The sequence below is a fragment of the Meleagris gallopavo genome, chromosome 21 (assembly GCF_905368555.1).
Source record: "Meleagris gallopavo chromosome 21, MGAL_WU_HG_1.1, whole genome shotgun sequence".
Lineage (NCBI taxonomy): Eukaryota > Metazoa > Chordata > Aves > Galliformes > Phasianidae > Meleagris > Meleagris gallopavo.
The window spans coordinates 2,547,164-2,573,992 of record NC_139424.1 but is presented as its reverse complement, the minus strand read 5'-3'; the positions used below and the strand labels follow the sequence as shown (position 1 = coordinate 2,573,992).

The 26,829-nt window shown below is 44.4% G+C and overlaps 1 protein-coding gene across 2 annotated transcripts in view; it reads right to left on the bottom strand.

Annotated features, from left to right (window-relative positions):
- CASTOR2 (cytosolic arginine sensor for mTORC1 subunit 2) overlaps positions 1-26,829 on the bottom strand; it is an 89,775-nt gene that overhangs the window by 17,834 nt on the left and 45,112 nt on the right. For both annotated transcript variants that reach the window (XM_085240541.1, XM_085240540.1), the window contains exon 2: positions 18,962-19,032. In XM_085240541.1, coding sequence (XP_085096667.1) covers positions 18,962-19,032 — 71 coding nt within the window. The remainder of the gene's footprint in view (positions 1-18,961; positions 19,033-26,829) is intronic.

Below are 26,829 nucleotides of genomic sequence, written 5' to 3'. Positions count from 1 at the left end.
AATGCTGTCCACTAAACCACATCCCATGTCTTGCACATCAGAGGCTCTGTCAGTCTTGAAGATAAATAGACTCAAACCTTTGCCTTTTTGAAAAACAGAAACCTTTACTGACCTTCATGGAGACTAAGCCAGCAACCTCGAGGTGCTTGGACAGTTAGATGGGACCTGCAGGTGCTTAGCAGAGCACCTCCAGCTCCTGTAATAGAACCACTGGTCCCACTGACTACAGAGGTGCCATAGTTCCTTAACAGGATGATCTACTACAGCAAAAGACCCGAATACAGATTTATTCCTTATTATCAGAGGTGATGTTCTGGTGCTACTGGCTTGGGTACAGAATCACAGAATCATTAAGGTTTGAAAACACCAGTAGGATCACCAAGTCCAACCACCAACCCACTCCCACCATGCCCACTAACCACGTCCCTGCCCTCTCCCAGTACTACAGCTTTAACTAGAGCACTCAAAACATTCTGAGATCTGCAGTGTTACTCACGGTGCTATAAAACTGTGCAGACTGAAATCCTGAATATGTGGAGTGCTTTCGCTCACAGCTTTTTCAACCAGGATCATTTGAACTTCTCCTGTCAATACAACAAACCCTGCAAGGTCCCCACCAGCACTACAGCTCATGTTGTTGCCCACATCACCTCCTGTGGCCACAGCACATCCCTTAGCCAGGGTGATGCCAAACCAGTGCTAAGGCACTGCACCCTGCAGCACTGGGATCTGTATTCCAGTGGCACAGCATCGTTCTGCTGGGTAGGAACTCCCTGGAGATTTTGCTCAATTTTTGTAATTGTAGCCTAGGCTGTGCATCTAGGCACTGGTAGCTCAATGGAGGCCTGGACGGAAAAGACAGTGCACCTTTAGCTGCAGCTCAAATGCAGGAGAAGAGCTCCCTGTAACACAACCCATGAAGCTGTTGCATGTCTGATGGTTGCTGATGAGCAATTGCAAAATCTATTCTCTGCTCCACGGTCCTCTCACCTCCTTCTGAAAATGCAGTGTCCCCACAGACATCATATAATCACAGTGTGCTGGGGTTGGAAGGGATCTCAAAGAGCACCCAATTCCAACCACCATGCCATGGGTTGCCAAGCACCAGATCAGGTCACCCATCTAAAGCTCAGCTGAACAAAGCATTAGAAAGGGGCTGCACGGTCAGTGGGATGGGCAAACCAAAAAGGTGATGGATAAGGCATTAAGCACTGCTAAAACCCTGGATGGAAGGGAAAAACAAGACTGAAGAAAGAGGCAGAACAGGTTGCTGTGAGGTCGAGGGGAACTGTGAGCTCTACTTAACATCTGCAGGAGGTCTGAATCCGACACAAGAAATCCTGGGATGATGCTTGTTAAATGCTTCAATGAATTGGAAGTTATCTTCCAGTGTATTTTTAGTTGGCACCAACAGGCATTACATAATGGCTATTATATAACAGCACTACAGCTACAAATACTCTCATTTGGGCTTTTTGTTTGTTTGTTTTTCTCTCTCCCTTTTCTTCTGGGTTTTTTTTTTTTTTTTCTCATCTTCCTCTTAGTGGGAAACTGATCAATAATTGCACTTTCCATCAAATGAGGGAGGCAAATCCTTCAGAGAAAAATCAAATGGAGTAACAATATTGTTACCGAGCCTGTGTGCGCTTCGCTCTTGCCCAACCTCAAACAGAATTAACTATTCCCAGAATAGAAATTCCACTAAGGCTTATCTGTAGTTTAAAGGGACAGGCTGTGATTCTGTGCAGACACTGAATTTCTCAATACGGAGGGATTTTTTTTTTTTTTTTACTTTATCTCTTACCGATGATAGCTCAGAAGACAAAAATAAAGAGGGAGAGCACCACACGGAAGATGCTGAGAAGCTGAAGGAGATTTTCTTTATCTTCCAATGAGATCAGCACTGCTTGGTGCTCCTTTAAAATCCTGGCATAGAGATGCTGTGGTTTTTTTTTTACATCTTTTCTTCTGAACAGCCGTACTGGCAAAGCAGCAGAGACTTCTGCTTCCCAACTAGGTGCTATGTGAAAAAAAAAAAAAAAAAGGAGCAACTTTCCAAAAGCAAGGAATATTTCTTTGCCTTTATTTCCTATCTCTAGACCTAAGCGGAGCCGAGGTGGGCGTTCAGCTTCTGAGTGCAAAAATAAAAATCAGATCAGTGGTACAACACGAGCTCCCACATCACGCTGCCCTGAGGGCTTAGGAGAGGGCTTGCTTTGTTTTTGCCATCCCAGCACAGAGCCTTTCTAACAAACACAGCGCTCGGTAATGCTGCCTTTTGCAGGCTGGTCTTTGAAACAAACGAGGCGATTCCAGAAAGAGCAAAGACATCATCTGACACAGTCCCTTGCTAGCAAACTGCTCCCCTCTGCTGTCTCACTATTCCAACTCCCCAGGACCCAGCAACACCACCGACACGAGCTTTATAAATAACCCAAAGCAGCGCTGCCTCGCTGGGAAGGCACTGTGCTGAGCACATCGCTGGGTGTCACACAGGAACAAAAACCCTGAGAGAGATGAGAGGGGGAAAAAAAAAAATACAAATGCAGCTGCTTGCAGAATGCTAAACCTCTCTGGAGAGAAGTTCTTTTGGCTTTAAAAGCTGCCGTGGCACAGAGCAGACCCCAGTGCTGAGTGCAGATCTGAAGGCAGCAATCACAGCCCCATGCAAAAGGAAAGCCTGGCAGGGCTGCTCGTGTAAACAGGAGCAAAAAACCAACAGGAGAACAGGACAAAGAGGGAGCAGAAGGGAGGAAAATGAATTAGCTGGCATGCCAGCACTCGGTTTGGGCTAAAATATTACAGTTTGGAGAAGATGGAATAGCTGACGAAAACTTACCCAACGCATCAAGATACATTATTACATGAGGAATGCTGCCTTGCTCTGGTTGGCAGGCTTTTGACACCTAGGTATGAGGATCCTGAATAATCAAGTTGAGAAAAAGGTAATTTGCTGGAAGAGCTGCCTCTGGAAGATGCTGGGGCTCTGCAGATATGAATGCATGGGAGTTGTGCTCTGCGGTGCTTTACAAGTAGTCCATGCTAAATACAAAGAACACAGCCATTTGTCATTCAGGACTGAAAATATTAGAGAAACAAGCATCAAAACAAGCAAAAGCTGTAAGTTTGCTTGCATTTGTCATGATTTTCTTCACCTCTGTAAAAGCCATTAAGGGACTGCACAATAACCCATCACCTGCAGCACTGGGAAACAGCAAAAACAAGCTCAAAAGAAACAAGCATTCATGGCTCTCAGGAGAAATGCTCCTACCTCATTTCAAAGCCACCCAGCCCTGCTGATCCTCTACCACACGTGCTTGGGATGAGGGCATTTGATACAGCTCTGGGTGCAGTGCTGTTTCTGCTATTGAGTGCCCTTCTCAAGATCAAAGTGCTGCAGGCAAAGATGGCCCAACGATGAGATCCCTGGTTACTGAGTGCTGCCACATGGCTGTACCATACATATGGATCAGCAGCTTGTTCGTGCACGTATGCAAATGAGGGAGAATCACAGAATCATTAAGGATGCAAATGTCCACTTAAATCACCAAGTCCAACTGTCAGCCCACCCCACCATGCCCACTGAATTCTGTCCCTCAGTGGCACGGAGCAGCACAGAGCCCTGGATGTCACCGCCCCTGGAGGGTCTCAGGTTGGATATTAGGGAAAATTTCTCCTCTGAAAGAGTGGTCAGGCACTGGAGTGGGCTGCACAGGGAGGTGGTGGAGTCACTGACCCTGGAGGTGTTCCAGAAACATTCAGACGTACTGAGGGACATGGCATAGTGGGGAAATACTGGTGCTAGAAGGGTGGTTGGACTGGGTGATCTCAGAGGTCACTTCCAACCTTGGTGATTCTATGATTCCAGAGCAGCAGTTACCCCTCGGAACCTTGAGGCACAGAGGTTCAGCCCAACTGTGTTTCAGAGCTCCTTGGTTTCTTACTTTTAGTGGAGGTGCAAACAGCCGGAGGGCAAATGCCAACTACTCAGCTGCACACCCAAACACAAATCCCTGCACATGTGCTGTTGCCAGGTGGAGGAATTGCCTCACTGTATTTAAGTCAGAATTAAAATATATTTATCTCTTATCAATGAGATGTTGTACCTTTAAGAATACAATGAAAAACTTCAGATCTGCAAAACAGGAACCATTAATCAAGCAGACGCTCTGAAAGACCTCCCTGTGAAAAGCCCAGTGATCAGCTGTGGGCACTCAGCCACAGTGGTCTGTGAGCTCTGCTCCATTGACATGTGCTTTTAAACCAGCTCTCCTAAAGACAGGGTCATTTAGGGCCCAGAACACCAGTCCTGGGTGCTAGGACCTGACCCTACAGACTTCCTTGCAGAGCATCTTTCTGTATCTCAGCTCTCCCCCTCTAATTCAGGACATTATGCCATCTCCTAGTGCTTGTTTATAAGTCCAAAAGTACAGAGCATGGGCCCACCACTTCCTACATTTATGTCACGTGAAATGCTACTCTGTCCCTGTTTGGTGATGAGAGTGCATACATCTGCAATAAGCACAACAGAAAAGCAAGGGTGCCCAGTGGGGTGGTGGACGACACGACCTACAGCAGTCACAGTCATGGGCTGATGGCTGGACTGCATGATCTCACTGGTCTTCCCAACCTCTATGATTCTATGATCTTCAGGCATAATGCAGCCAGTCTGTGGCAATACCTTTTATTTCCACACCATTCCCAGTGGAATTATCTCAACGTAATGCATCCTTTGAAACCAACTATATTGATATTCTGTAGGGTCTTTAATAGTGCATGGATTAAGTGCATTGCCACAGCACTGATACAAACCACTGGGAGCATCTCTCAGACACATTGATATCCCCTGAGCTCTAGGTGTGCCTGCATGAGCTGGGCCAGGAAAGCCTGGAATGCTACAACAACATAGCAACAAACTAAAATTAAGCTTTAAAGTTTTAAAAAATTAGTGAAATGTTGCTTTCTATTCAAATAAGGGAGGAAAAAAAAAAAAAAAAAAAGACTACTTACAAAAAACCCAACTCCCTCCACAAAGTGTTTACTCTCTCCTGAGATGCTACGAGAGATTATTTGCAATTACTGCAGATCGTCATCAACAGAAAAGCAAATGTTTAACAAGAGGGAGAAAAATAGGAGGCACTGGAAAATAATGCCAGTTAAGGGGTTTTCAGATTGGTCTGCATGAAAGGAAATGGGTAAACAGTGATCATCTGAACTCCATGAGAGCAATAAGCACTTAAAGGGTGCAAGAGACCTGCAGATGAGTGCTGAGCAAGGAGTGAGCAGCAACGTTAGGGGAGGAAGGAGGTAAGGACAGACTAGAACAGCTTCAATTCATTTCTACAGATGTACTTGGAGAGGTGCAAAGTGGAACATTTCTGTGCATTGCAAGGAATCAAAAGCTAAAGTCCCATGATAGGACTTAGCAGAAGCTCAGCACAAAGAAATAAAACAGGCATCCTTGTATAAACACAGAACTGCCTGACTCCCAGATACGGGCTTTACAAGCACTGCAGTCTGAACACTTGGTTCCATGGCTGAGCTGGGCACGTCAATGGCTGGAGATGGGCACAGAGCTACCAACGTGCTACCCTGCTCTGTGTGAAGTGCCACCAATCTTAGCTCCTGAAAACATAACACAAATCAAAAGACAAGCTAACTTTTCCAGCTCTTTGCATCCTGTTGTTGTTGTGGGATGCCATGGGATGGCTTGGTATGAAAGAGGGCATAGAAGCAAAGTGCCCTGCGGAACAAAGCTGTTGTGTCTGCGATAGATTCACATGACCTCTTCCTTAGGGTAAACAACTCTGGACTCCTGAAGCAGACCTGGTCACAGATGGTTCTCCAGTCCCAAGAATCCCAACTGATCACAAAGATGAAAGAAAACCCTAAATGCTGAGCGGCCACAGCAGAGAAGGCCCTTTGTGCAGGTAAAAGCAATGTCTAGAAATGCTGAACACTGCATTCATCATCACTTACTTATTCACATTTACAAAGTTCCTTGTGAATGTGCCCTCAGTGAAAAGGATGATCCTTTTTCTTGCTGGTCATCACCTGTTTGTATGGACAGTTTACTCCAGAATGACATGACAGCCTAGGATCTGGCAGGCTCTGCTCATCCACAAACCCAATGCCATCAGCCTGCTCCTCTTCTCTCCCTTCTTCCCACTCCATTTCCCCTCCAGGACCTCTCTGCTCTCCCATTCTCCTTGCTCACAGACCCAGCTTTGCTTCCTTTTGCCCTCCCCAACAGCCCCAGCACAGACAATTAGGTCCCCTTGCATGGACAGGTTACCAAATCTAGCAGAGAAATCAGGCCAAAGGCTGAGAGCATTTCCATGGGAAGCACTGAGCACAGTTAACACGAAGCAATACTACCAGCTCCACCTAGAATAAGTTTTCAACTTTTGCTGACACAGTTCATTATCTTACAAAACAAATTGCTCCAAGTGAACTGTGACATTAGTGTGTGTGATCCTCCAGTCACTCAGGCTATTAATGTTTAAGATGTAATTAGAAGTAAGGGTAGAAAATAGCCTTTGCAGAATATTTTTCAGACCATTAGTTGAAAGAATTTTCCACACAATTTCTCTCTGGCATTTCTGAGTACAAGGGCCTTCTCTTTATCAAGTGCTCCCCACTCCTGCAACTCCTGCACTGCTTCACCTCAATGCAAAAAGGCCAAATCCATCTTTACTCTCTGATCCATAAGTTCCTCTTGGGAGCCTGGCTGTTCAAGAATTGAAGAAGGAAGCTGGGAGAAAAAAAAGCAATAGGTTATGGAATTGCTATCTCCTGTAGAAATTAAATGTATTGATGCCATCCAGCAGCAGAGATGGTTTGCTCATTAACACAGAATCGTTTGAGTTAGAAGGGACCCTTAAAGGCTGTCTAGGCCAAGTTCCCTGCAACCAACAGGGTCACCCACAGCTCCATCATGAACAGTTTGCCCATTTAACCAGAACTTTTCTGCATGGGAAATTCTTCCCATTAATCCTCCTTGCTGAGTGCTCATCTTGCAAAATCAGGTATCTCATGTTTCCTTGCCACCCGGAATGTTCTAGCTGCAATGGCTGCTTGGAAAAACTTCCAGCTTTTTGCTTCCTGGACCACAATACTGTTATTATTTGTGTTGTAGGAAAGGCTAAGGAGACTTAGTCCACTAGGAAAAAGAAAAAATAAGAAAAATTCAAAAACAGGAAGAGCAGTGAATGCAAAGCAGTGTCTCATTCTTCTTTTCCCCATTTTCCACCGAATGCTTTTCAAGCATCATCTTTCCATTTTCAAATGAGGAAGCTGCACCCCATGTCAGCAGCTCAACTAATCAAAACTGACAACAGCAGCATCCCCACCTAGAATAACTCATCAAAAACACGCCAAACTCAACCACAGGAATCTCGATAGAATAGGATCCTTTTTTTTTTTTCTCATACTAGATTTCCCTCCAGAAACATTTAAATTTTTAAAGCAGATGGGGAAGGAATTAGGGCTGCCAACAAGCACAACCTGAGCTGCCAGAGCCCTGCAAGCATTCCAGCACCAGTGCTGCAGTAGTAATGCACCTTGCTCAAAATCCAGTTGTGCCAACAGACCGTCAGCTCTCCTGGTCACATAACCCAAACTGGACACAGGGAATGAGGCTTTCACATGAGTACAACCCTTGCTGATGCCTCCTCTTTCTCACTGTGAAGAGCCAGCCTGCTCCAGCTCCCCACCCTCCCTCCAAAGCTGTACATTTCTATAGGACTGCACATGGCTTAGTGGGCACTGTGGTTATGGGTTGAGGGTTGGACTAAATGATCTCAGCAGTCTTTTGCAGCCTTAATGATTCTGTGAGGGGTCCTGATGTACTGGATACTTAAGTCAACCTCAGCTTCAGCACATGAATGAGCCCCTGAGCCCCAGTGGCAGAATATGCTGAACATTAAGCAGGTGCACATGTCTTAAAGATGCAGCCACCGCTGCACAAAGAGCACCGCTATCAAATCTCTGTTTCTCTACAGTGCTTTCTGTTGGGGCTGGAGAAGCATGCTCTGCAGCTGCTTTGAACTTCATGTTTATGAGACACAGGTTGTACTTCTGACAGCAGACTGGTTTCAGTTAGTGGTTTCCTTTCATCCGACTGGGAGGCAATCTGAGAAGCTGGCATGGATTGTCCTCGGTCCTTGGACACACATACATTTCCTTGTAAAGGTACATGCAAGCTGCTAAACCAGGCACATTGTGGCACGCTGGAATATTCATCTAGGTCAAGAATTTGTTTACACAAATTCTAAAAATGAATTTGTCTGGGGGGAAAATGATCTCTGTTTAGAGCATAAAGAAACATGGTAAACATCCTCCAGAGCAGGCACTGCTGCCTGATGCAAACAGCAGAGAGCTTGTTTGAGAGGCTGCTTTTTTGTTGGTTGAAATGCCAAAATAGAAATCCACCAGGGGGTGATCCATACCATAACCCACAGAAATACTCATCCCACATCTCCCGAGGCTCGGGACTAACTTTAAAAACAAGTAAATAAACAACACCTGCAATTCACACAGCTTATACCTGCTATCCGAGGCCAGGACACAAGCCACCACCAAGCTCCTGGATACCCTGCTCCATCGGACTGTTCTCAGCTACAAACGTTGGTGTCTCACGTGAGCCATCCAATTCACTAACACAGGAAAAACTTAAGCTTGATCTTGGATTGCTAAATCCTGGCAGATGCTCTCAGTACATCGATCAAAGTTTGAAATTCCAATACACTTTGCAGTTTTGAGCTGCAGTTTAAGGAGAGATTGCTGGAGAAGAACAGCTTAAAATGCTTTCGCTTAATCCCCTTCTTCATCCCTGAAGAAATATACACGTGTAAATACACAAATATAGCTATGCTCACATACATACATACAGCCATAATAGACATTGGCAACTCTTCATTACACAAGTTCAGCACAAAGGGATTCAGTAAATAAATACCTTTCCCAAGCCCAGAGAAGCAGAAGAGAAAAACAAGTGTGAATGAATGAATACCTTGCATACACAGCTACTCCAGCATGACTCTGGAGAATGCCATTTATTTAGTGCTTACAATCTGCTCAGCAACAAGCAAGGAAGAAATCAGGTTGCTGAGGACCCTTCAAGGGTGTAGGAGCCAAACAGTCAGAACATCACCTCTCATGTCATGGAATTTTCCAATTTCACGTGCTCCAAAACCAACTGAAAGTAAATGCAGACCGTGACTGTGGAGATGGGGTTTGTTCCAGCTTCAGAAATGCAATAGATGGGGAAGCAGAACTGAAAAAGGGAGCAGTAAGCCTTGTAAAATAAAGAGGAAAACATTTCAGTAGAATACAGTGATGGAGATCGCAGCAAATGAACAAAATTAATGCAAAGAAAACTGGGGATGTCTACTCCTTTTTGCCTAGATGGAATGTAAAGAGCTAGGAGAGGGATTATGGTAGAAAATGGAAAACAACCTGTTTTTTATGACTCTCTGGAGGAAGCTGGCTGCTGTCAATCACTTCTTAAAACTAAATGAGGTTGCTGGAGTCAGGTTTGGATCTAAAAAATGCTGCAATTCTGACAGACATATACACCTGTACATAATACAATGAATCCGGCTATATTGTGATTCATACTTCAGGATTTTTTTTTCTGCTAATAAAAAATATTACCAGGCCCCATTTTTCTCAGATATACCAATGCCTCAACAGAACTGGATAAATTTAGATTAACATAGACAAGAAATTTTCACTGTTATTATCCACTGTGGTTGATGCAGCAATGTCTCCTTCATCACAGTACTGTGCCTGAGCAGGACATCAGTCACCAACAAGGAAATGGATGTACAGAATTCATACCAGAAACCTTCAACAGAGCCCTCCAGTCCGTGGTAGAGGGTGTGCATGTAAGACTGCTCAACTGAACACGCTGACTGTAGATTAGCAATCAGCTGATTAGGGCTGCACGACTTTTAAATAGGCACCCAATACATCAGGAAATGCAATTTTGTGTCAAGGTTATTTAAATGGCACTTAAAGTTAAGAGCTTAAATAACTGCAGTGGTGAGGACTTGGTACAGGAATTTGTCAGAACTGTGAGTTCTGGCAGTGGATTAGAATAGAGAGTAAAGTAGCAAAAAAAAATAATATATATATATATATATATGTGTGTGTGTATTTATAAATATACCCATTTTCTTTTGGATTCAAGACTTCAAGAGAAGCTTAAGAGCTAGAAGAGGGGAAAGATTCCTGAACAATCAGTGTCACAGGAGGGAACTCAGAAATCATCGATTCCTACAGCCCAGCACATAAAGTGTCTGTAAGCACACATCATGAGTCAAGATCTAATTAACATAACCTGACACTAACACCTTTTCCAAACGGAATAGATCTGGAAGAACAGTTGACTTGCATGTTTATTTCCATCCCTGCCTGGTGGTATACCAAGTGCATCAGCCATAAAAGCAACATGTGGGCTCCTCTGTGCGGTAACATAACCCCCAAGAAGCAACACCCTTCAATTGCAGGTAAATGTCATATATTCTCTTGCTGCCTGCTTGCTCTGCATCCTCAGCTGTGCAAGTCCTGATGATAAAACATATTTCTGGAAGGTGGTTACAGCTGAAAGACAGACTTACTGATGACGCAGTTCAAAAAGATGAGAAGTGTTTTAACCGCAGGGGCAGAAGAAGAGCGGGCATGCCTTTAGCATTATGCACCGAGTATCACAAGATAGAAATGCTTCTGCCAAGGGAAGCTGGAAATGCAACTTGCTCAACTTTCTCATGTGTAAGCTGCATGCAAAATATTAGTGCCATGGTCAAATAAAACATTCTACCATTTTAGGCGCATTGCCTAATTAGAGGCCATTGTTATCTGAGAACACTGTTTTTGCAGCTGTCAGGAAATTAAATAACCCAAGGGTAAGTTGGAATTAAATGAAGCTGTACAAACACATAGCCCAGCTCTGAAATCCTGACTCTGACAAATAGCTCCTCTGCTTTCCAAGGGACTAAACATCTAACTGGGGCACACAGCTATCCTTTTCTATCAAGCCACAGAATAACATGATCTCAGTCCTTCTTGAGTGGCTGATGTGTAGGCATTCAGAAATGGGGAACTTACGAATCCATATGTATGCACAGGCACTGCCTTCCCTCCACTTAAATAATCAGCACCTCCTGAGGAAAGACCTTCAGTACAAGTGCTCACTAAGAGAGCAATCAAGGGCTGATAAAAGGAAACGCTCAGACAAAAAACCCGGCTTTTTTCCATTCATTTCTCCTCTTGCAATCCTCGCAACCTCAAACTTTGACAGAAATCTAAAATCTAAGCTGGTTACACTTTTACAGTGACTTTTTAAAAATTAAACACAAAGAAGTGTATTTCCAACAGGACTGGCATTAGCATGTGAAACCTACAGAAATGTCCATTTGGAAAATATGTTTACGGTTCCCTCCCTTCCCAGCTCCCTACATCAACAGCTCCGACTGATAGCATCAGACCTACAGACTGCTGGGAGGTTCATCCAGAAAATCCTATTTTCACACTCGCGTCTCAGAAGAGGGACTCAAATATCTGGAATGCAGTGGTAAATAATGTCCCGTTTTGAAAGTCTGGAAACATGGGCTTGTAGTTGAGGCAAAAACTGAACCGTCCTACAAAAATGTGTATTCAATCTCCTTTGTTTACTGGGTTATTCGTACATAGAAGAAAAAAAGCGACTTCTTATTGAACAGGGGTATATCATAAGACAGGAAGTATGAATGCAATCCAAAAACAAAGTATCATTATTATGCTTGGCTAAAAACATGGCAAGGTGGATTCCAAAAATAATCACTGTGTTCACTCTCAGTAGACAGCCAAGTTGGGAAGGCAGACCCAGGTTGGGCTCTGGTCTGCTTGCAGGAAACCAGGCTGCTCTCTTCCTTCCTATTCATGGGATAACGCACTGCTAGTAATGAACAAACCTGGAAAAACCCGATCCCAGCTCGGGGAGCTGGAACCTGCTTGTGAGAAGGGAGAAAGAAGCAGAGTTTGGTCTTTTTCTCCAGTGAGCCACAGAATCATAAAGGTTGGAAAGACCTCTAAGATCTAGTCCAACCATCAACCCACGCCTCTGACATAGCAAAGGAAAACAAAGTCTGGCTCCAAATGTGATCAGAGTGCAGATACGGGCCCTCTCTGAGCCATGACCAAGAGCTTGGCTCTTCTCGAGGTCAGTTTGCTCCCATGCACTGCTCATGGCCTGCACAGCGGCTTCACAAGGCCCTGTTCTCCCCAGTGACGTTCAGGGCCTACAGGCTGAAAGCACCAAGGGCTCTGACAATCAGGGAACTGCAGAAATCGCAGAATCAGCACATTTTCCATTTCCTGACAGAATTTTCCCTGTGTTTCAAAATACCTTGGCAAAGCTCTGCTCATAAGAGCCAGGGCCGGCGGCTCAGGGCACTGCTGTCGAGGGAAGCATGCAGCAGGTGCTGCTGAGAAACCAAAAACACAAAGAAAAGATGAAAAAAGGGCAACCAATGCAGTTGGGCTCATGTTTTCAATTCTTTCACTATTTTCAAAGAAAACAGCATAAGGAATTCCTTTTTTCTGCATTTTTTAAATTGCATTTCAGGCGATATTTCACAGGGCTGACAGAGCAATGCAAATAATTACATTTCAAACAAGGCTTGAAGATGGAGCCACTACATTCCTAACAGTTGTATGACTGTAAGCTTGAGGCTATGTGACTTAATCCCAAGCAAGATTAAATACTAAGATATGAGATTTTAAAAAGATTATGTAATTTTTCTTTTTTCTTCTTTTTTTCTTTTCCATAAAAGGGTGATTTTTTGACTGCAATCTCCAATCTGTTCCACTGGAGGGATGATTTATTCAGCAGGTCTGCAAGCGTACCCGTTGTAAAAAGTTCTGTGAATCCTTTGGGACAGAAGCTACCTTAGTTGTTATTTATCATAGCCTCTGCCTGTTACATTATAGAAGCATTTGTACACATTTACTAATTAATCTGTATAAGGCCTGTTCTGAGGTGATTTAATAGGATTATTCCTATGTTTCAGATGAGGAAACTGAGACACAATGAGAGATTTATCCAAAGTCAGGGGGAAAAGCCTGCAGCAGAGCTGGGAGCTTCAGCTCCCTGTCCCCTCTTCCTGTGACTGCAACAGCAAATGAGAAAGGCTTGTTTCCCCACACAACCCTTCCATGAATCCTGCAGATATCTGATGATCACCAGGCCAACATCCTGAAAATCGTGGCTGGCTAAGGAGCCAACATCTCCTCTTTATCTGCTTTAATTCCACAACAACTAGCTCAAGGCATCAAGCCTCCTCCCATCCCCCTCAAAAAAGACCTGTTAGCTTGGAGTCAAACCTGCACAGCAGCCTCTGCATTCCCAGGTAAGAAACAAAGAATTCAATTGATTCCAGTAACAGAAAAAACAAAACAAGTAGACACGTTGCACCTAGATTATCAGAGCAACTTCTGATCCATCAATAGCTCTGGAGATCTGATACCAGGGCTGACAGAAAGCTGCTCTATTACCAATCCCTCTTGGGAAGGTTGCTCAGATACAGGCAAAGCAACCCTCAAGTCCTGCCTAAAAAATAACTGAATAATAACTAAAAGATTCACCCGTGCAACAGCAAGCAAATGCCCAAATGCTCTCTAGTGGAAACAAATAAGCAGGGCTGCTACTTCTTTTTTGAGCTCTGTCTTGATTTTAGATACCAACCTAAACTGTTTCAGACAGAAGAGCATTCTTAAGGCCATACATTCACCAGAGTGGGCTGATGAGGGCAAGCCACAGGTATCTATCTGCTCATCTGTCTCAGGCTTTGGAAAGCGTTAGGAAGCAGCCAAGATGGAATAAATTTGAAGAAAGAAATCATGGTACAAGAAGAGATGTCTGGGCTTTCTCACCACAGGCTGTGAAACAAAAACAGATACTGATACACACCCATCTGCAGGAAGAAGTGGTGAAAAATCTTTATTATGCTTGTAGTATTTCTTTAAATAGGAACAAGCAGAGAAACTGGACCAAAAGTCTCTATGTGGCAGGTTAGCACAAGGAATAGTGTGTGCAAACCCACTCGTGTGTGCACACTGATGTTCCTCTACCTAGTGACACAAACCAGGCCTTGGAATATGACACGCTTCTTATCCTTCCTTCCCTTCCCCCAAAAACTGTAATACCAAACCTCACTGCCTCTCAGGAGAAGGCAGAAATCCCACATAATCACAGCCCCCTAACATGCATATTGATTTGCATCAGCACTGCAGTAAAAACCTTCCCAACCAAGCACGTATTTCTCATTAGCCAGTCAAGTCCCCGTGTTTTTAATTTGTATTTAGGTCATTAATACCACGTTACATAAAAAACACCAAACAACCTGAACACCACAGAGTATAGTCTGGCCAATACAGAGATCCTAAAGAGAGCGACTGTGCACGTGTTTAATAGAGAAAAACATCTTCTGCCTAGCAACCAGCCAGCTCTCCTGGCGGGCCAGGGGAAGGAATTCAGTGCTATAAATGTCAGCAGGCAAATTAAGCCATCATGCCTGAGATACAAAGGCCCAGTCACTGGGCAGTAAAAAAATTAAAGGAAAAACAGTTATAGGAGAAATATTAAACAAACCAAACAGATGCATCTAATGGCTTGCTTCCCCCACTACCTTTAAATAAAGTTACAGATTGCTCCCAGCTAGATGGGTTCTGTGCTTGCACTTATTTATAAGCTGATTTCTTGCCCATTTTATATACAGGATGAGAGAGAAAATGCTGAAAGCAATTTACCATTTTGATGTTATTGAAAAAGGGAACAAAATGCAGTATTAAAGTATATGATGGTCCTGAATCCAAGGTCAGACAGGGAACAGGTTGTCTCAGGATGATGGTTATCAAAACACAGCGCTGCCAGCAGGAGGGCTTTTCTCCTTTTCATCTTTTCTTTTTATTGGAACGAGGTAAACATTTTATGAATTCTGACAAAATCTCTCGGCCACTTCAGCTAGTCGAGTTTTTTTTTTTTTTTTCCCAAATAGTTCAATTATTCTTAATGTACTGGGCAATTTACTGTGAGGTCTGCACTGAGATTAGGAACCTCTTCATTCTAGATGCTGTGTAAATACATGGACTTCTGGCCTTAAGGAAACTGCTGTCCATTTGAGGCAGCCCAGGAAGGTTAAAGGAAGGACTGTTACCTCCTCTTTGCAGATGAACTCCATCATAGGGATATGGGGAGACCAAGGTCATGCTCAGTCAGTGCAGCAACAGGCTGTGTGTGCTCCCAGGAAGCATTCAGACTCCAGCCACTGCCTTTCCAGGGGTCTTAAAAATGGACCATCATAAATGGAGCAGAAACTGAGAAAGCAGAGCTTGCTGCCTTCTAGATGTAAAGTGACTATCATGCCCCAAACGTGGTACAACAGAGGAACTCCTTCTCCCTTAGGTCCCAGAGGTGGTGACTCTATGAAGGTCCTTTCCAACTGTCCAGCTTTGTTTCAAGCAAATGCAAGAGATGCAACAAAGAAATATCTGAGAGTAACCCACAGACACTCTCATCTTCATATGACTATACAGGCTACCCTTAGTGGGTTGTTCCTTCATTTGTGTTGTAGTCCTGAAGGCAGCTCTGGAAGAATGTTAGTTCTTCCTTTCCACACTGTGCTCTACAGTCAGAGACATTATGTAAAAGGAGAAGCTAGATGAATGGCACTGCCAAATCAGAACTATCACTAAACTTAGTAGTGCATTTCCAAGAGGAAAAAAAAAGGATAAGCAGAACTGCTAACAAACAAACAATTTGAAGAAACCAGCATCAGAAAAAAAGATGAGAAAAACAAAGTACCCAAACTGCCCCATTCCCTGCAATAAAAGGTCCTGTGGGTATAGATACAGAAGATGCAATAAGATTGCTGCTGGGAATATCACTGGAACAATGCTGCTACCCCATCTGCCCCCCAAAATCACATCTGTGCAAGCACCTGGTCACTGAGACCACTGCCCTCACACAGGAGGACCCACACAAAACCCTTCTGCCAATCCATCCCAGCACCAGCCAGAAAAGGACACTTCTATGCACCGTCCCAGGGTAATTTTGCTGCCTAGAATTCCCCCCCATTAGCAGGTCGAAGTCCAAGAAATGGCCACTGGAACAAACGAAGTTCTGTGGAGATCTAATCCCCCACCTCAGTGCCAAGGAATTAAAGCAAAGAATTAGGCTGTGGCCGTTCCCTTCCAGAGCAAGGAATGCTTAAGCAGGTTATGGCTTTGTGCTACGGATGTTTTCTGAGAAGGAGAAATAATGACTCGGTTGCCAGCCCAACTCACTCGTTTCTTGCAGGGAAACAAGCCTGAGGATTATTTTTTGACAAAACAGTTAAGAATGATTACTGCACATCAGTGTGTTTGAAGTGTTAACCTCAAGGATTGCTGGAATTGCCAGCATTTCCTCAGCTTTCTTCTCCCTCCAGTATTGTTTGTGCTATGTAGGACAAGGGGCCTGGCCAACCTGGCAGGTACTGGCTAGCAGGGCAATCCTCTTGCTGCTGCCACTGCAAAAATTCATAGAGGTGCCTGAGAGAGAAAGGTTCTGATTTCCTCTGGATGGTGAAACACTGCAGCACGTGGAAATGAGAAACGGGGACGGAGCAACAGCAGGGATCCCAGCAGGGCTGACCCTGAGAAAGAAGCTTTGAACGTGGTGGTGACAGTTCTGAAAAATTTTGGGCTGGTCACAGGCCCTATGGGAATGGGGCTGTTAAGGAGAGTTAGAAGGGTGCAGACAATCCAAGTCTTGCCATCACATCAACACTTCCCAGCAAAGAGAAGGCGATGAAGCTGCTGTCCTGTGACACTGCTGGCTGTGCTGGGTCCTGCACGTGGCTCACTGGCCTTAGTGCACTCCCTCCTTCCTTGCACTGCCTGGAAGATGATCTTTGCTCCTGCAAAGCTCTGCTTTAACACCCCATCTGCATGCTGCACATCTGACCAAAGGGATGCGACACGTTGCCAAAACCACAGCCCAACGGAAGCTCCGAGGGTACTCTAAGCATCAGCAGTAAATTCATGTGCATATGACAGCCAAGGTAACAAAGTCAGATGGGTCCAAGCAGAGAGGACGGCTGCTCTGAAGTACGACAGCACTGTCTGCTTCCCAAAGACAACCCAGGGCAGCAGCAGGACACACAGCCCCACAAGGACATGGCATCCTGGCCCCAGGATTTGCTCTAAGCACAACCGATGACACACAGAGCAACACAACCTCACTGCTGATGAGCAAATTGCTGCTGGGATTACCTTTGTTTCAAGACAGAATCGTTTCCAGAGAGATAAATAACAGCATGGACTGGTAATGGCAAAGGCTGTGCAGGGCTGCTAGCCATCCAGGCTTGCCACCAGTGACCAAATTGAGGAATCTACTTTGTATTAACTGGGAAAAGAAGCTCTGCCACATAGTGCTGTACTTAGAAAAAAGAAAAACAAACAACCTTTCCTCTTTGGTGAATTCTCTGTTATTATCAAGCTCTTAGAGGAACGCTTTGTGTCCTGTTATAATGGGGAAACCAGATTTGAATTGATTTCCCCCAGCTGCCACCCGTAATAGAAAGGCCAATACTATCAATAGCAGCAATAAAAGGTTCATGCATATGGCACCTGAACAAGCAAAACAAGAGAGATGCAGGCAGGAGGATCATAACTCACCCCCTCTTTTGGGAACAAAGTCAGGACATGTGACTTCCAAGCAAACCCTACTACTCCCAACTCACAGCACTATGACTTACAAGCAAACCCTACTACTCCCAATTCACAGCAATATCTGTAAAGATCCATTCACCTATTGTCAACATAGTGATTATTTTAGGAAAATGTTCAATCCACCATTATTGTATTCCAAAATGCAGTCATTTATTCTATGTTTATGAGTATTCCTGAAACAGAAAGCGGAATAATTCAGCAGTGACACTGATTATAAAACTTTGACTTTGTACTAAATAGTTTCTCATCTTCTTCTCAGGATCTGGATATGACAAAACCATTGAATGTTACAGTGTCACAAGCAGCTATTGACAGTTAATTCCCATCCAGGAATGAAATCCTCCTCTTTCATATTTTAATGAATTTTCTCCAAACCGATAATATGTGTAGACTTTGAATCCCAACCACAGAAAGCAGCCATTGAACACAAATAATAATAATTGCACACTTCCTCATTCCACCATCTCAACAACGCTGCTACAAACAAAACCTCCCCACACAACAAATGGTATTAGAAACTATTTCCATTTGCAAAGCCAAACTATTCTCTCCATCAGCACTTGCTTGCAGCACCAAGCACACACCAACCACCTTCCTTGACACCTAACCGACCAACTCCACCAGTGACATAAGTCACGTCCTTCACCATGGTTCACTGATCATGACCTTCACCCCATGGCAACGATGGTACGTTGAGTTGGGGAGAGGTGGGTGAGAACAGGGAGAAGTCACAGCTTTCAGTGATGAACCAAAGGAGCTGATCCACAACTCCCTGGAGCTGGGAGGGCGTGGGGATGATGTAAAGCGCTCATCCTCAAGAGCTCCTTATAAAGGTAGAGTGGAGGAACGAGCTGGAGACGTGAGATGCGGTGTGCTCGTAGAGGTTTGGGCACAAAACACAATTTTAACAAGATAATAACAGATAGCTTTGCTTTTTCAAATATCTTTAGGCTGCTCATTGAGATTTGCGTGTATTCTTCTCTTGGAATTAAAATACATTCATATTCTGTGTGCGAGACACCTTGTATAGCTCAGCAGCACAGACAGCGTGCTTAAGTGATCAAAGCACCTTTCATAGCTGTACCACCAGCACTGACAAACAGCCCTGTTTTACAAACACTTTACCTTACGATCTCAGCAAGAAATGACATTTTCCTCCTCCAGCCCCAGGCTGGATGCTGAAGAGGCACACGTTGGCACTCACCTAGGAAGCCCTCTTCATCCACAATGATGGTGTAGTCCTCGGGGGTTTCGGTGAGGCTGAAGAACTTGCACCTGGCAAAGGCAAACAGCGGAATGTGATTAGGTACCAAGGTGAGCAGAGCTTGGTCTTCCATTTAAAATAGGTAGTGCAGGGGAAAGAGCCATGGGCTGGCTGCACAGAGCAGCCCAAGGCATTCACAGACACAGATTTTATTCCTGGCTCAGCTGTTCACGCTGCGTGACCCACATTCCCTGCTGCTTGCCTATGCACAACGGAGCTGGTAAAACACTTATTATTTTTATGATTTAGTTATTAGTTACTTTTCTTAATCACCACATCCCTTAAGGCGTTCTGTCACAGCCCAGGAGCTGCTGTGTTACACAAAAAGGCTTTTTGCTCACCGCCTGCTCGCTCCAACGCCTTCAAAAGCCTCCCCATGGGTCACACATGCACCTTCCCTGTTTGTCCCCGAAGCCTCCTGACACACCGAGGTTTGGAGTCAGATCTCTCAGCCAAATCACCTTGACTCCCAATTTGGTCCCTGTCCCTTCCTTCAGAGGGAAGCCTCTGTTCCCAGGGGAGCTCAAGGTGAAGAGAAAAATGGCAGCAAGCCACCAAGCACAAGAGCATAGAATCATTAAAGTTGGAAAAGACCTCTAAGATAAGCTTGCCCAACCATCCACCTACCACTAATACTGCCCATTAACCACATCCCTCAGTGCCACATCTCCATGGTTCTTGAACACCTCCAGGGATGGTGACCTCAACACCTCTCCAGGCAGCTGTGCCAATGCATCACCACTCTTCTAGAGAAGTTTTTCCATAATACCCAACCCGAGACTAAGGTGCAATGCCTTAATATCCTGCTGTCCCTGCTCTGTGCTCATCTTCTAATACCCAGACCACACGCATCACAGCCTCTCCATCTCCTTCAGTGCTGCATACAGTGTCACCCTTACCACCAGATACAAAACAAATGTGACATGAGATTCTTCCACTGCAGACACAAAAAACCCCTCAGCCTTAAGGTGTAACATCACAGACAGCTGAAGGAATTTTCTTCCTGACATGCACCAAAGTACGCACAGCAGCGTCTGCTTGAAAAAAGATTCCCTCTCCAAAAACAAGAGGGAGAGAAATGAGAGGGCTGCCACCCTCTCTATCACCTCATTGGGGAAACGAGGAGAAACACCACACAGCTCCATCAGTGACCTGCATGCAGCCCGCAGGGTGCCACGTCAATGGACGCATTGCACAACCTGCCTTTACAGACTCATCCTGCTTCCTTACAAGCATCCGTCATGACAATCAAGCATGACATCCTCCCTCCTAGCACAGATGTATCACTATAAAATACAGCAGCGGCCCCACCACAACAGAAACCACAACTTAATTATTTTGTGTCATTGGTAATAGCTACTGTGACAGCCACATTTACTAACTCAACTCGCTCCAGGAATTGTGCCAAGAGAAGCAGAAAGCAGTGGTAGCCCTTTTTTTTTTTTTAATTCTTACTGCTTAACTGCACAAGGATGCAACCTGTGACAGGCGATCTGGGCGGCAGGGATTCCTGGGATTCTGCTCCAGGTGGCTCCCTGGAGAGATCAGCATTGATTATTTAGGGGGTGAATTCCCTGGGCACATCGCTGAAATGAAATTATTTGCAATACCAGCCCACCTAGCCACATGCATGCTGACCAGGGGAGAGCTAGGAAGAAACATTAATATTGAAAAACAAAATGAAGCCCTCAAATCCCCAAACTACCTTTCTCTGATCTGCAATGATATTTATAAAGCAATTCTGTTCCAGAACGGTAATACATGTCTGTGTGCACACACTGACCCAGCAGAAAAAGTATTAGCATTGACAGATGCCATTTTCGTAGTGCACATCTAAAAATGATGATATTTAAGGGATATGTACAGATGAAATCCCGTAATTGCTGGCTCAGAAAGTGTGTCAAAACCTCACATCTTCATACACCAGTGCCAAGCCCAATCCCCACCTCACAGCAATCCTGCAAAAAGGTCAGCAGCACGGAGAGCTGTGAATTTAAAAGCACAGCCTTTCCAGCAGCCCACAAAAGACCATCAGTTCTTGGGCTATACATTCACTTTGTTCAAACCAATTCGGCATTTTTTTTCTTCCCCAGGGAAAAGCTAAAAATGGAATTGCAAACACTGCGTGATAAAATATGGCACAGAAAGTTATTACTGCATGCAACCAAAGCCCACGTCCTCACCCTATAACCCTGTGTCCCCGCATAGGCCGTGTAGAGACCTGTGCCCACTGCCTCAAAGCATCACTGCCAGAAGGAACCCAATACCGTATTTCTTCTCTTGTGCCATACTACTTACTTGTGCCATTGCTCCTCTCCCATTCAAACTCTTCCAACCATCTCCTTCCTCTTACACCAGCTCTAGAAAAGCTGAATGTCAACACCAACTCTTACTCTCACACCAAAGCCAAGAAAGGAAAGGAAATGCCCTTTAACCACGTTGAGACATCAGGCAAACAGTACTTCTCTAAGTATGTATGGAAAGCATAAATGCAAAGAAAATATTTTTAGTTCCCTAATAGCCAAACCTCTGATAGATCCTTCTGGATTTCTGCCTTCTTCATGTTTCAGCACATTTGCATTTCAGTACTGTTGCTGACTTCGACTGCCTGACAACATATGTCTTTTTCTGGCAACGCAGCAAATGTAGACCAATCTATTATTAGATTAGATCTTTGAAACTGCAATGCTTACACTGTGTATTTAAGCAATACCCGAGCTTGCACAGAGCAGGAAAGCATGTGTAGGATGCAGCAACAGCATCGTTCCCGTTTGCAAACAGCACATAAGTCTCTGTAGGAGAAGCAAGCAAGCAGGGAAGTGTGCCAGTGAAGTGGGCACCAGGAGCAAATCCTGGAGGTGTTTGTTCCTCAAGTCTCCCCTAAGCACCAGGAGCCCACATGATGTCCCCACTATGGGGTCCCACACCAAGCATGTCTGTGGGAACACCACAATGGAAAAAGTCCACCTTAGATGGTGAACCACAAGACAGAGTCATTATGGTTGGGAAAGACCACTAAGATCACCAAGTCCAACCATCAGCTCACCCCCACCATACCACTGACCCTCAGTGCCACATCCCTACAGTTCCTGAACACCTCCAGGGACGGTGACCCCACCATCTCCCTGGGCAGCTGTGCCAACCAACACATCATCACACTTTGGAGAAGAAATTTCTCCTAATACCCAACCTGTATATCCCCCAGTGCAACTGGAGGCCATCACCTCTCATCCTATTGCTGTTACCTGGGAGCAGAGACCAATTCCCACTTATCATCACCTTCTTTCTGGTGGTTGTAGAGAGTGATGAGGTCTGAATGAATATGGAAAAACTTAATTTGTTGGATTTTACTCCCAGCTGTCTTCTGATTTTAGGTGAGAAGGGATTTATATGCTTCACTCTGTACATTATCATGGTAATATACATTCTTAGTGGAGAAAGACAGTCTGATGCTAATCACCTCATTCCTGGTGATCTTTACTTTTGTGCAGTTCGATAAATCACAAGAGCTGAATTCTAGTACAGCATATTGTGAAACCTACTTACAACTGCAGTAAATTGCACTTGTGCTGTTAATACGTTTTGACATATTTGTGTAATATTTTAAATACTTTACACCATCTAATTACTAGACTATGCAGTCAGATAGCACTGGAAACTTCAAGCAGCTCGTATGAGCTGCCGAACAAACAGAGGAAACACAAAAGATGTCAAAGCACGGGTAGAAACGGTCAAAGGACAGCGGTCACATTCCTTGCAGCCATTAGTTGTGCTCAGATCTGCAATGCAGACGTTAGCAAACACAACCAGGGGCCGCCTGCAGAGCCCCCATGATAGCAGAGTTTGGGTCGTTACAGAAAGTTAATCATTTTCAAAAGCAACACAAAGCAAAACTAACAGATCTGTGGCCAAGGAAAGCAAGTGTTCACGAACAGACATAAATTCTAGGAAACCCTACAGCCTGTGCTGTGTCAGAACTTTCAGCACAATAACCATGACCGTCTTGTCTAATCCCTAATAATATTAATGACAGGTTAAGCTACAGATTACACTGCTTGCAATTAAGAAGGGGGACCTTTGGTTAACCCATCTCCTTGCGACTTTTGTGTAGCTGGAGAAGTTATCCAAATCCTTTGTTTAGGTGTTAAGACAACTGGGAACACAATAATAAAAAAATGATCTTTATCACTGAAAGAATGGATCAAGGGCAGGATGCCCTGAAATGCAGAAAGCAGGAAAGGAAACAAAATCTTTTTTCCCAGAAAGATGTGGATGCGCTCAAAAAGATACTGATCCTAAGTACAGACTTGCAAAAAGTGCCAGCTGGGTGTTAAGGTACCTGCCTTCCTTAAACCAGTACCAAACCACGGTTCTGATCTTCATCAGAACAGTTCCATGTGTTCTGGACCACAAGAGCCCAAGCAAATCAAATTACTGCTGCAAATGAAAGACGAGCAGTATCTTGGAACAATACTGACTGGTAATTATGGGACCATTTCCACTTTTCTGGAGCCAGACTTGGTCACTGCAGACTTCCCAAGCTGTGGATTAAATGAAGCTACAATATTCGAGTTATCTCGCAACATAACCACAGCAGACATTTTTTTGGTTCTATAAACACACATTGGCATTTATTTTGTAGGAGTAGCGAGGTCTAAGTCACGGTGCTCTCACCAGTCAAAGCACAAAGTTTGCAGTATTGCCTTCTAAAGCTGTTTCTTGGGAAATAAATTTTCCCCTCATTTGTCATGACAGCATTTTTTTTTTTTTTTTAATACATGCAACTTGGCTGGCTTATTTTTCAACAGACTTCCACCATCATATTTAGATAAGATTCTGTGAGTAAATCTGTTTTAACTCGACTTAAGTGTAGAAATAAACTCTTGCCAAATGCAGCGAGAAAAGCCAAAGCTACACTGAAGTAGTAGTAAGAGAAAGTGAAGCAACGAAGATGTGTCACATGCTGGGACAGACTGGGAAGCGCTGCTTTGTGAAGGGAACTATATGAAGGAGATGAGAAGGTGTGAGTCCACCCAAGTGCAGTTCTCTCCTTAAGCCACTCTGTCCAAAGAATGCGGGCAGTGTTGGCTTCCCAGCCCAATGCAAATGTCAATAGAAAGAAGCCCGTAGTGCTTATCCGAGCTGCATTACAAGGAATAGAAATGCAGTTTAAGACTACGCAAGTGTTACTGTGCTCATCTGTTACTTGTCCAACGAGGGCATTAAATATAGCATTTTCTTCTTGAACTTAAGAACAATACACAAGCCACTGACTTTAGCTGCAGAAATACAAAAGTTAAGACTTATCCAACATCTGAGGCTCATCCCAGGCATGGATCTGCAGAGTAATTTACTGACCTGATGTAATTAGAAGTTATTCTTAGTGCACATTTTTCTTCCTGGGTCATAAATTAATTCAAATGAGCTCTGCTGTGCAGTTTTTACTTCAAACATCACCGCTCACCACCTATATTAGCACACAGGGCAACATGAAAAGCCTGGATCTGAACCTTGGTGCTCTGGCTGGTGCTCAGATGATACAAGTGCCAGGTGCTTGGCAGAAGTCCCCCCTTCCACATGCTGAGAAAGTCACCCAGTCATCTCCAAGTGGCTCATTTGCCCTTTGGGACTTGAGTTTGCAAAGGACCATGAAAGCTCCCTCTGAGAATCACTGAACCACAGAACGGGTTAGGTTGGAAGAGACCTTAAAGATCATCGAGCTCCAATCCCCTGCCATGGGCTTGGCTGCTCCCCACCAGATCAGGCTGCACAGGGTCCCATCCAATCTGGCCTTTGGCACCTCCATGGGGCTGCAAAGCATAGGGGCAGGAACCTACAGCAGGACTGCACCTACGCTCCACCTGACTTTGTGCAGCTACAAGCTTAACTCTACAGGTTTTAGTGTTCTTACAGGGTGTTTATAGGCACTGCACAGTGATGCTCATAGGATCTGGTGGATACGATGTGTCTGAAAGCCTGTCTGGTGCTCACAGAGGAAGCAGCTCTTAGCCTGAAAACTATTAGAGTTTAACAATCAACTAGAGCAACATCATTTCAATCTTCCTGAAGTAAAAAAAATAATAAAAAATAATGTAAAATGGGATTACCTCATCTCTCACTTTTCATTCATCATTTTCTTTTCTTCTCTCCATCTCACTTCCCAAAAATGTGCAACAGGAATTGAGGGAATAAGTTCTGGATGAATCAAAACTAGGAAGTCACCTTCCTATAGTTTCAAGTTGAAACACTTTCTTTGGTATTAAAATGTAATTTAAAAAAATCACGCCAGCAACAAAACATCTCATGGAAGACACTATTTCATTCATCATAATTGAGCCTCTCAAATCATAGAATGGCTTAGGTTGGAAGGGATCTTCATTGAGCTCCAACCCCGCTGCTGTGGGCAGGGCTGGCAACCACTAGTTCACTAAATCTTAAGGAATACATGAAGAATTTTCACTGCTTAATGCCTTCTGCTTGGGAAATGCTCATTCACCTCTGCGCAATGGATGACAGAGGCAGAGGAAACCAGCAGTCCTGACTCAGAGCTGCAGACAGGAACAAGATCCTCCACTAATCTTAGAGGTTAAAAAAAAGGTATTAGAACAAAAAAGAGGCATTTCTCCACGCTCTAACCACAAGGGACAGAAATCAAGACAGAATGACCAGGTTGATCGTTTTCTGTTATTCTCACAAACTTCAAGAGCTGCAGTTTAATACTGGCCACTCGGCACCAGTTTTCCCTCCTGTCATCACACAGCAATTCTGAGCCCAAATCCATCAGCTTACCAGCAGGCACGAACTGTGTACAGTGTGCACCGTTGTCCCTTATCTGTACAGAAAGCCTCAGCACAACTCCTTGAAGGCCACCAGAACCATCAAGTCAGTAAGAGGTGCTCCTCCTCACCCCAAATGATCTCCCGTTTTCTCACAGTAGAGACATTTGACAACTTTGTGCCTCGAGTCTCACACAGCTGGGTACCTGGCTACAGCCATGGCCATCACGGCTTCAGCAGGCTGCCAGATCTGTGGCCCAGGGTTGCGTTTGGGCCTACGGGGCACGTGGTGCTGAGCCCTGGGCACAGGACACAACTCCCAAGGGCCTGGTATGGAGCGAGGAGTCTTTATCTCACATTTCCCAAGCAACAAAGCATGCAAAGACAGCAGATTTTCTGCTTTGAGCTCCGAAAACATGGCTAGGAAAGCCACTGTCCTCCAGCCATTGCTGTTGATCGATGTGTGTTGTGCTGCAGAACCTCAGCCTGAAAAGTGAACTTTCAGGGACAGTCGCAAATTCCTAATTCTGGAAGGAAAACATCAACATCAAACCAAGAATTGCAACAACAAGCTCTCAATGTTCACAGAAATAGAACCAAAAAAGCCCAGGACTTATTAGTATGGTTTTCTGATTTAAGAGGAAGCCGCAGAAATGTGTTTTTTGTCTGTGGAATTCACTGAACATAACCCAGTTTGTGGTCTGCACTAACTCTCTTCTCAACCCTTCTGAGTTTCATCAAACCCAACACTGGCTTCATTCAATACAAAACGGGCAAAAGGGAAAAGCAGAGGGTATTTTTCTTCATAGAAATCTGCCTTTAAGGCTGTGCATCACACAAAACCCCCATTAGGACCACCTGCGTAGGCTCTGGGCACTTTCCTGTAGCTCTGTCCCCTAAAAGTTTATGAGGAGCAACTGGGAGAAGGGATTATGATCCTCACAGCACAAACAGTCTCACACCCAAGAGACATGCGAGTAGCTGATAACAGAAATATTCAGAAGATAAAGCAGCCCTTCAGTAACATGCTAC